This window comes from Pundamilia nyererei, unplaced genomic scaffold (genome assembly GCF_000239375.1).
Source record: "Pundamilia nyererei isolate P.nyererei 1_Seehausen unplaced genomic scaffold, PunNye1.0 scaffold00152, whole genome shotgun sequence".
NCBI classification, from domain to species: Eukaryota; Metazoa; Chordata; class Actinopteri; order Cichliformes; family Cichlidae; genus Pundamilia; species Pundamilia nyererei.
The window spans coordinates 551,322-562,723 of NW_005187553.1; the positions used below are offsets into that span (position 1 = coordinate 551,322).

At 41.3% G+C, this 11,402-nt stretch overlaps 1 protein-coding gene across 1 annotated transcript in view; it reads left to right on the top strand.

Annotated features, from left to right (window-relative positions):
* The first annotated feature begins 7,274 nt into the window (after window positions 1–7,274).
* The window catches only part of ckmb (creatine kinase, muscle b), a 4,935-nt gene continuing 807 nt past the window's right edge, over window positions 7,275–11,402 (top strand). The window contains exons 1-8 of the mRNA XM_005744983.1: window positions 7,275–7,358; window positions 8,755–8,867; window positions 9,058–9,154; window positions 9,584–9,738; window positions 10,005–10,137; window positions 10,239–10,410; window positions 10,900–11,023; window positions 11,124–11,313. Coding sequence (XP_005745040.1) covers window positions 8,775–8,867; window positions 9,058–9,154; window positions 9,584–9,738; window positions 10,005–10,137; window positions 10,239–10,410; window positions 10,900–11,023; window positions 11,124–11,313 — 964 coding nt within the window. The 5' untranslated portion in view covers window positions 7,275–7,358; window positions 8,755–8,774. The remainder of the gene's footprint in view (window positions 7,359–8,754; window positions 8,868–9,057; window positions 9,155–9,583; window positions 9,739–10,004; window positions 10,138–10,238; window positions 10,411–10,899; window positions 11,024–11,123; window positions 11,314–11,402) is intronic.

The window sequence follows — 11,402 nt, forward strand, 5'->3', positions numbered from 1 at the left end:
CAAAAATGAAAAAAGTAATTCGATAACATACAATATACTTTATATATATTTACTTTATATGTCCCCCTCAGGGAAAGTTGTTGCTACTCAGACCATAAAAGTCCCAAAAGGTTCTGTCCATCTGGACGTAGCGTTTTCAGTGGGAGAAACATTTCGTCACTCGTCCAAGTGACTTCTTCAGTCTCAGCGTGAACGAAGGTCAGGGCAGAGCTTTGTTCTCTCAGATAAGTCTTTTAGGAACCACATGTGTCGCCCCCTGATGGCCTTTAAAAATGCAGCTTTAGAGCACTTTAAATTAGCATCAATTTGCAGACTCAGAAACAACATCCATGTTTTTAGAAGCTACATCGCTCTTCCCCCCTTTCTTATTTTAGATTAATTTTTACTGATTTTTGAAGTAGTTGATTATGCAAGAGCATAATGTACGAATTGTCTTTCAAAATGTTAAAAATTCTTAACCATAAGGGAGACGATCGTGGACAAGGCCAGAACATATGTATCAGATCTGCTCGCTCTACACTGAGGGCATGTTGAGGCTATATTCCTCATCTCATTTTAGTATGGTTGTATAATTTGTGTTAGTAAGCACTGGGCAGAAATATGTTTCATTTAGTTGGAAACCAAAGAGCTGGGCAGATGAAATGTAAAGGACAAGATCATCAAGGTCAACATGATTCATCTTCTGAATATCAAGTTTTACTGCAATCCATGAAGCAGGTGTGAACCAAAGAGGTGGCCTGCTCACCCAACAGGGCTATCCCTGTGCTGCTGGCATGGCTAAAAAAAACAAGATGCAGGTGCCTAAAAAGCCTTTTCAGGTTCATGATAGTAAATAAAGACATACATGTGAAGGAAAATTCTGAATAATAAATACTGTGAGTTAATCCCAGATAAATCGTCAATGTCTTTTACAACAAAACTGTTAAATATTAACTGTTTCCTGGTGTGTGTCTGTTAAACCGTCTTCTTCTCCGTCAACTCAACTGACGGCGAATGAATGAACAGAGCGAGGGAACGCCTGACTTACGGCTGAGTCAGTGCAATTCAATCAGGAGAACTGGCACTGGAGATCCGAGGGCCGGTCAGGCAGGGCTAAAGATAGACCTCCATGGTTCACCCTCGAGCTCCCCTCACGAGCAGCTCGTGTTTCACTGAAGCTTCACCTCCACAGCCTCCACAGGATTCACACCAAGATCACAGACAGTCACAAACTGGGATCTGAAAAGCGTATAAACTAGTTGCATGATGTTGTATTCAGAAAAACCCCTCCCACTGTGTTCCTCACACAAAAGTGATGCTGCAGTGATGGCTCATCATCTTCCTGTCATTCTTCAATAAATCTCCCTGCTTTGTGTCCATTTTCTGTTGGTTTTGATATCACTTACTGATCACTGAATGTGGACACTAGACTGACAAACACGCTCTGAGAACCGGTGATGCTGCATGAGGGCACATTCAACCCCTGATAGCAGTGAGTTACATAATTTTTCAGGTTTTATTTTCCTGTGTGTATAAAGTTTAGGCAAGTTTAAGAAAGAAATCTTTTACTTTCTACTGTTAAATAAAATGAAAATACAAAGACATATATTTAATACATTAGCCACAGTGTCAGGTTGGACTATAAGGATTCACACTTCTGAACAGACTTTGATTTACAAACACAGAGGAGTCTCTTAAAATCAGGAAGAACTTTCTGAAAAATGTCCTAATTTCAACCAACCATACATGCAAATCCTCTCCTTACTGAGAGTAAGTTAGTGCATTTGACTTTATTAAGTTTAATAAATTTTTTACTTGATTCAAAATGTATTTACCTTTACTTCTCTCACCCCAACTGGACACGGCAGATGGCCCCACCCCTCCCTGAGCCTGGTTCTGCTGGAGGTTTCTTCCTGTTAAAAATGAGTTTTTCCTTCCCACTGTCGCCAAAGTGCTTGCTCATAGGGGGTCATATGATTGTTGGGTTTTTCTCTGTATGTATTACTGTAGGGTCTACCTTACAACATAAAGCACCTTGAGGTGACTGCTGTTATGATTTGGCGCTATATAAATAAAATTGAAATGAATTGAAAATTGAATTTATTGCGTTTTCTGCATTTTGCGGCCACATACGTATTAGTTTAGTTCAGCATCTCTACTTTTGTTTTTCAATAATGAAACATTTCTGCACTGATGTGTAAAAATTCATCAGTTATTTCAAGAAAAATATTTTCTTTGTGATTGTGTTGATTTTTTCCACTCATGTTGTGTTCAGACTTGAATTTGTCTAAATGTGTCAGATAGTTTCTAATGTTTTTATTTTATTTTTGTAGGACAGCGTATTAACAGGCCACCACAAATGCAACTTCTGCAATGATCAGTGACTGTTCAGTGCTGCTCTTCAAATGTTAATAAAGCCAGTGTTCCTGTAAGTGTGCAGTCACTGGACACATGGATAAAAGAAAAAAACTAAGATCTCATCTCCTAGCATATGGAGTAAATTCTGTACTTCCAGTTTATTTAAAAAAAAAGAGCTAAACTAAGATTATAGAAATTAAATTAAATTAAATTAAACTAAACATGAATCTTATGTGAACATAACACACACCTCGGAAGGTGACATTACTCACCTGCAGAACTTTTTAAAATAACCTAAGTGCACCTAGATAAAGAAAAGGCAGTTGCTTTTCTTCAGTGCACATCTTGTTGTCCTCATCAGTGTTTTACCCTAAACTAAAACATACATATACATCATTCTTCTTCAGTGAGCCCGGCACTTTCCACCATGTAACAGCCTTAACCTTCACACGATCCACACAGGTCCACAGAGTTGTCTTACAAATGCCCGAGTCTATTTGCAGGCGCCGCAAGCTGCTAACATAATTTTTTGCTCCTCTGGCTCAGGACTTGTTAGTTCGAAGCTGTTAGTCCAGATCAGAAGCTAAGAAGGCACGAGCATCCCGAATCCTGGCTGCTGCCACTTCCTAAGATTTCTAACATCTTTCATGAGAGACTTAATGAAGTTATCCCAGGGATTAAGAGGTGATTTTGTTTCAGGTTAAGTTCGAAACAACACCACGCCTTTGAAGCGTCACAAACTTTCAATCCTCTGGGTTTTATTTATCTCTCTTCTCTGAATACAAGTACCACAACAGCAAATTAAGAAGCTGTTGTTTAATAACGTAGAAAGAAATATCACAAACATGCATCAGGGGATGCCATCAGTGGCCTAGGCTGCCAGCTGTTCCTGGCAACACCCATGTGTGAATGTGTGAATGCTTGTAGCCCTCAGCTGCTCCCTGAAGCCTTTGCTGTGAATAAGAATCTACTATCACGCTGAAGCCGACCCAAACAGAGTTTATGAAATACTCCGTGTCTCCTGCCTTAATGCTCAAAACAATGTCTGGGAATCAGGAAGCATAACTGCTCAAAAGCACAAATAAACCTGCAGTGCTAACAGATACATCAACATAATGGTAAAGGCCACATCCTTGATTGTTATGAGATCTTGCATGTTTGTATGAATGCTTCGCCCACAGCTGTTATATTGAGTGTTTTTTTTAAATTAGTTTTTATTTTATTTTCAGTCCAGTTTCAGATGGATGGATGTTAAATTTTTTTACTTTTAATAATAAGGAAACTTTTAAGTGTTAGTCTAAAACTAGGCAAAAATATAAGCTTGTTGTAACTGATTATAATAAGTTATGCAACTATGCATGCACACGTTTGCACACACACAAACTGAATCTGTGCAGACTATTTTATCCTGTTGCTTCATGAGTGTCAGAGCTGATGTACAAATCTTTTAACAACACATCGCTTTAACATCAGGGGAAAAAAAAACGAACAAACTTGGATTATGTGCTCACGTCAATATTGTGTTATTCGGTATGTAAGTGCTTCTGAGTTTCAGATGAAAATCATTACAAATGAGTCACACAGTGTTCCTGGTTTACATAACTGTCCTTGGTGCCCGTTTCCCCCAAGGCAGCTGCATGGTTCTGGGGATGTGTTGGAGGGTGGAGAGGTGGAGTGCAGTATGGGCGAGTGCTGGGGGATAGGGTGACAGTCTAAACTGGGATGCTGGAGCTGTGCCTCAGTGGCAAACGAGCTACAGAACTAACCGGTCTGAATGGGCTGAAGACACACACACAGCAGATATCACACGTCAGTCAGCCTGACCTTTGAGTTTTATTGAGGAGGATTTGTGTTGAAAGGATGCAGTGGAGGGTAAAACTGCACATTAAAATGTGAAATAGAATTTAGAGACCAGTTATGGGCTGCTAGATATTATATTATTCATGCAATTGAATCAGATATGAACGGGTATCCCTTTGTTTTTCATGTTAGAGGTATGTAGGGGATACATTTATTTGTTTGCTGACTAATTAAAAGCTATGCATGAGTGTCGCTGTTTATATTAAAGAGCACACACTGACGTCCTGTTACTGGTTGTTATGGTAATAAGTGGGTGCACATTCATTCATGCGAGCGCGTGTTAACAGCAGGCGAGCAACATGCAGCGACATGAGGGAAAGACTAATTTGGAAAGCCATGTCTGTGGATGGTCAGGCCACAGCTGTGAAACTGGAGCCCGTTGGTTGATTTAGAGCAAAGGAGCAGAGACTCAGGGTGACTCTCTAAAGTCCTGCACTCATGAACACAACACTCTTGCAGAAATCTGAAGCCACAAATGTGCAGAAACGTGTTGTGTGAAGACAAAAGTTGTTCCACACTGACTGTGAAAGTACACTGAATCACAGATGATCCATTTATATTCAAGTGATAGCAAATTTTTAGAAAACTGGGCATTTAAATGACCGGTGGAACGTTTAACCTGAACACAGTATGACGTCCCTGTGACGGTTACTAAACAGAAACGTCTTTTGTTTCGTCTTTGGTTTTATTTTCTCTACAGGTTTGAATGTCAAACTTGTTCTACTACAAAATAAGCTGATTTAAATGCTCCACACTCTGGGCTCTACCGTGCATTCACTGCTACTCACAATGATTTCAGAGGCACAAGTTAAAGGTGACCTACTATGCTCACTTCCACTTCCAAAGACTCAGTGCCCAAGAAGACCATATAAGGAAATCTGTGCCGAGCTGACTTCAGCTTGATGCAAAGGTAGCACAAAAAGTTGTTGCTTTCATCTGACAGGTATCACTTCTAACTACACAGACAAGGGCAGTTAACACTTATAAGTGATTTGCAAATCTCAGTTTACTACAGGAACCTCTCTCAGGACAACAAGAGCTGCTTCTAAAACATGGAGGTCAAAGAAAGTAATGCTAGAGATGTATACATAATCTACTCGTCTTCTAAAACCCAGCCAGCAATGTCCGATTCTTCAAAGAGAATAAGAACACAGACAAGAAGACTGCAAGTATCATGCATTAAATGACACTTATTAACATTTATACACAGCACACAGTGTCCGGTTAGTTCACTGGGAAGACGGATGTCCACAGGCAGGCTGTGAGCTCTGACGGCAGGTCAACATTTGTCCTGCAGGCTGGAACACACTGCATGCTTACGCTTAAGCAACCATACTTACAAGTATGCTACAAGTAATTTCTGTGAACAGTTAAAGCTGCAGACAAAAAGAGTTTAGAGGAAGGAACGTGAGCTATGACTGCCTCAGAGACGTCAGCAGAGCTGTGATTATTGTCAGATGCAGGGTCGGTGTTCCTGCTAACATGTAATCATGCTGATTCCAAACCGGTTCTGCAGCTTTGTACAATCTCCTTCTTTTGTACTAAAATTTCCTCCAGGCTTTTTTTTGCACTTATCTGTTACATATTGCACCAATTTTTATTCCCATCACTCTGATTATTCATTTAGTTGAGAAGATAGGAGGTTTATTTGGTGAGATTGAAGGGATAATTGTAATCCATCTCTTGATATGAATGCATAGAAATATGTGAGATATGAAATGTGGCGTAATCTCAGTTATTGCTGGATCTTACCCGAGACTGCCATTTGCGTCACAGAGCCTCTCAGCTCCACCCCACAATGTCTACTTTCTGTCACATGATGTGGATGATTTAGCATCTGTCTACGTGTAGATTACCCAGGTTTATCATATTACTGCTGGGAGGGTAATGATGCTGGCGCTTGTACATAACAGAGCAGGACCTGAGCAATCTGAACCACACGAGACAGGATACTGAGTGGAACTGGTTAAAATCCAGAGGAGAGAACAGGAAGCAGACAGACTTCTCACATCTTCAGAGATAAACATGTAAAGAGGCATTCAGGTTTTCTCTTCTCTGACTTGCCAAATGTTTTGAGTTTGCACAGCCTGTCACTATGCATCCCAACAACAAACAGGGAGCTGTACCCCATATCTAAAAGTCAGACATGGAGACTCCTCCACTTAGCAAATTGGTCGATGAGAGGGCCACAGCTCAGTGAAATCCAATCTGTAATCCAGAATATCACGGTGATGTAATCCAAGACAAAGTGGTTATTTTAGCTGCTAAATGTGATAACAGGGAGAACTCCGGTCACTCTGCTCCGAGAACACTTATGAAACACGAAAGCAGGGTTCAAATGGCCATCAGAGTCTCCCACTCTTACTGTAACAAGTGACCAAGTCAAACCAGATTAAAAGCTTCATGCATGATCGACACAAGGCTGCACAGTATTAGCCTGAACATATTTGGTGACAACAAAAATTACTTTTTAGTATGTTTTTAATTAAAATCATTTATAAAAATTGATGTTCTTCCATATTTTAAGGGTTGAACTAAGGAATTTCCTCCTCCCACTCTTCCCCCAAGATATATTTTAAGGACTGGTTAAAATAAAAAATGTTAAACATAAAAAATAAAACAACAGATGAGGCAAATGTTCTTCTAAATTAGTATTTCACAGTATCTTACTAAACGCTAGATACATATATTCCTGCATGACTTTGGGATTTTGACATTTGTACCTTTTATCTAAATTCAATTACAGTTACTCTGTAACCAGGTTAAATAACTTGGAACATGTGGACACAATTTCCCTGCTTTGCATGCATATAATACACAGATATTTCCAGATAACCGTGTCCTTTCCTGCAGGCTGCTATGAAACAGTTACATGCAGACAGAAGGTGAAGGGTTGGACCTCCCGCTGCAGCTGTTGCCTTGTCTGTCCCTTGTCTCCAGTGTTGTGTGATCTCGGTTCTTGCCTTTTAGAAACTCAGCCGGGCACGGAAAACCCTTTCTGCCCAATCAAATGAGGTGACCCCAAGTCCAGTCAGCCAATAGCAGCAGAGGTCTGAGTATAAATACTTTAGTCCATCACCTGGTAGAGCTGGGCGACCCCTATATTTGGTGGATAGGATCTGATCCCGGGATCTGTTACTTCTTTCTTTTCTCCTAAGCAGGTAAAAGAAAAAAAAAAACCCTGAATGCAATGTTTCAGTTTGACTTTTTGATAAATGAAAAGGAAATATTCTGATGCTTTTCCCATTTAAATATGGATCAAACCTTTTGAGAACAAAATTGGTCTGAGAGGGAAACCAGAAAACTGAATGGTTCCGCACCGCTGGCGAACACCGAGCCGTGAAAACGTACTCCCCCTCTGCATTTCTGTCTTGGATTTTTGTGAAACGTTTTTTCTGGGATGGAAGCTACTAAAATAAACTTTAAATACTCTTCTACCGATGCACACTGTAGCCTGAAACGTAGGCATTTCTTTGAAAGATTCTTGGACGTGAGCAGCAGTGTGGGGTTGAGGGCATATCCATTTGTAGTGCTGTAGTGTTGCGCCAGCAGTTGCGTCTATCTGTCATCTGTTGCTGACGCCTGCAGCACTGGCTTGAGGTATGTCTTTGAATAGTTTAGGAGCGCTTGATATAGTCATGGAACTTGCACAGCCGTCTGTGAGGCATGCAGGCTTTGACCTTTTCGCTGCACCAGGTGTCATCATCAGTTTAATGCACCTCCACTAACTGAGCTCGGCCTCAAGCAAAGAGACACTGACAGCAAACAGAAAAAGAAAGAAGTGAGGAGGAGTTGCATATTTATTCTTGACAACAACCTGATTGATTATGAAGCTGCAGCGCCGTTTGCCTTTTCAGATTCCTAAACTGTTATTGAATGAATTTCTGCAGAAGTTAAAAAGGTTATGTGACCAAAGTAGTTTTCTTCTTTCTAACTGCTTTTTCTCAGCTAAAAAGGAATTAAATGAAATAAGCAAAATAGATCATAGAGCATAGAAAAATAAAACTGTGAACCTCATTTATTTCTGAGAATTAATATTTTCTGCTGTTTTGATTTTGTTAAAGCTATTTTAAAAGCTGAATTACTTCTGTGGAAAACTACTCCATGCAGGCTTTCGCCTCCCTTGGAAGCTGACGTTACGTTGAATCGAGTGAGATAGGAGAGAAAGCCAATCATCGTTATGAGCTTGAGGTGGGACGGGTGCAGTGGAGGAGGGGGCATGACTATGCTATTAATAATGTTTGCTGTGAGGGGGAGACAGGTGGTGAGACGTCTGGGAGAAAGGAAGAGCAGGGGGAAGAGGACATAGACAGCACAGCTGACACGTGACGAAGACAGAAGGGAGAAGTTAAAAAGTAAAAAATAAAAGATCAAAGAGGAAGACTGACTTTTCTTACATAACCACACCAGATAGACACCAAGTGATAACTGGTAAATTAAACACATTTTTTTTCATGGATGCGTCTGTCATATTATTCTGATAAGGGAAACATTGCATGATCCCGCCTAAATAATTAAAACAGCACATTGTCCTCTTTTCCCCCCGTCTCCTGTCAGGTGGAGTAAGAATCACAGCCATGACGAAGAACTGCCACAACGACTACAAAATGAAGTTCTCGATGGACGACGAGTACCCCGATCTAACCAAGCACAATAACCACATGGCCAAGGTACAAACATGGACACTTTACTGCCACACACATGGGCTCAGATGCTATTTAGTTTCAACGAGACATGATTCAGGGTTTTGTGAAGATGCATGCCGCAAAAATGCTGTGATTACTTCTTTCGGGATCTCTTAGATTTCACGGTAAAGACAGGTGAGTCGCATGGCTGACCTGCGTGTGTTATCTGCTGTAGGTGCTGAGCAAGGAGATCTACGGCAAGCTGAGAAGCAAGTCCACCCCCAGCGGCTTCACCGTGGATGATGTCATCCAGACCGGTGTCGACAACCCTGGTGAGAAGCAAAGGCAAACAGGCACCACGAGACATGAATAACTGTAGCACAACCTGTAACCAAATACGACCTGTGATTAGGTTACTGACATTATAGGTTTTACTTTTATTTCATTCCTAGTTTGACATTTTTGTTGCCGGTTCAGGAACGATTCACTTCATTTTCAAAGGCATTTAAATTTTTGTATACTTTTAATACGGGTGGTGTTAGTCAGGCTGTAAGATTGAAGAAGTTCACAACTGTACAACAACACAGCACAACATCCCAGACTCGTCAACATCTGCTCGTCAGGCTGGTTGTGTTAATGAATTTGACCAAACGGACAAAGATTAAGAGTGAAGACATTTCCTGTATACTTTTAATTTTACTGCTACTTTATTTGATATACAGCATGGTTAAAATCTTTCCTACTCTCCTTCTTGTCCCAAGGTCACCCCTTCATCATGACTGTGGGCTGCGTTGCTGGTGATGAGGAGTCCTATGAGGTCTTCAAGGAGCTGCTGGACCCAATCATCTCCGACCGTCATGGTGGATACAAGCCCACCGACAAGCACAAGACCGACCTGAACTTCGAGAACCTGAAGGTGAAGAGTCAAGTGATACACGAGTGTTGTTCAATATTCCACATTTACACCAGCCTAATCACATTCATTCCCTAAACTGTGTTAAAGCTGATGTACTTAAACTGGACTAACTTAGAAGTTAACTTCCACATCCCGCAAAATGTGGGTCCACGTTTCATTTCTTTGAGTTTGTCAATGAAAGACACATTCATTTATTATAGAAATGAAATCAAAATACATACTATGAAATACTATAACATAATTATAATGTCTGTGTTGTGTTCCAGGGTGGTGATGACCTGGACCCCAACTATGTGCTCTCCAGCCGTGTCCGTACTGGCCGCAGCATCAAGGGATTCACCCTGCCCCCCCACAACAGCCGTGGAGAGCGCAGAGCCATCCAGAATCTGTCCATCGAGGGTAAACGCTAAATGTCAAACCTATAAGAATAACCCACATGTTTATAAAACTCATTTTATTCACAGACTGACATCTTTGTGCCGCACACCTTCCTTCCTCAGCACTGTCCAGCCTGGAGGGTGAGTTCAAGGGAAAGTACTACCCCCTGGATGGCATGACTGATGCCGAGCAGGAGCAGCTGATCGCTGATCACTTCCTGTTTGACAAGCCTGTGTCCCCCCTGCTGACCTGTGCCGGTATGGCCCGCGACTGGCCTGACGCCAGAGGCATCTGGTGAGAAACAGAAATGGGAAATCAACCAATAAATCTGAAGACAATTCTATTTTTTTCCTCCTCTTTAAAAAGCAGGGTGATCAGATACGTGCTGTAATCAGCCGAGACAGCAGCTTTTCTCAGTTTATGAAAACACAAACACATTAGAAACATCTGAGAGAAATTCTCCCATCTGCCCTTCCTCAGCAAATCTTTGACATCATTACCATCTGTCTGCATAATATGAAGAAAACACCAATTATTTCTTCTTTTAAACATCTCTTAAAGCGTCTCATGTTTGCTGAAGCTGCAGTTTAAACTTACATCCTTTAAAGAATTTTTAAAGGATGTAAGTCATTTGACTATATCCACAGAGATCTTCAAGATCAACTTAACAATTTATTGGTTGAATATAGAGAGAAAGCCTGCAAGTGTGGCACAAATTTCTTTAAGAAGTGCTGCTTGTTGCCTGTAAATCAAATAAAACTGAGCTGGGTTTTATTCCTCTAGGCACAACGACAACAAGACCTTCCTGGTCTGGGTGAACGAGGAGGATCACCTGCGTGTCATCTCCATGCAGAAGGGAGGCAACATGAAGGAGGTCTTCAGACGCTTCTGTGTCGGCCTGCAGAAGGTAATACTCACAAAGAGGACTTTCTATGGTTTCCTTTTTTGGACTCGCTGGGCTCTTAAACAACCGTAGGATGAATAATTTCTTACTCTTCACCGTTCAGATTGAGGAGATCTTCAAGAAGCACAACCACGGCTTCATGTGGAACGAGCATCTGGGCTACATCCTGACCTGCCCCTCTAACCTGGGAACCGGCCTGCGTGGTGGCGTGCACGTCAAGCTGCCCAAGCTCAGCACACACGCCAAGTTTGAGGAGATCCTGACCAGGCTGCGTCTGCAGAAGCGTGGCACAGGTGCGGAAAAATGCTTTTGAAGCTATAAACAGACATATTAAGCATTTAGTGTACAAACAACCACCTCAGTGTCACTTTTTTGGGACGGA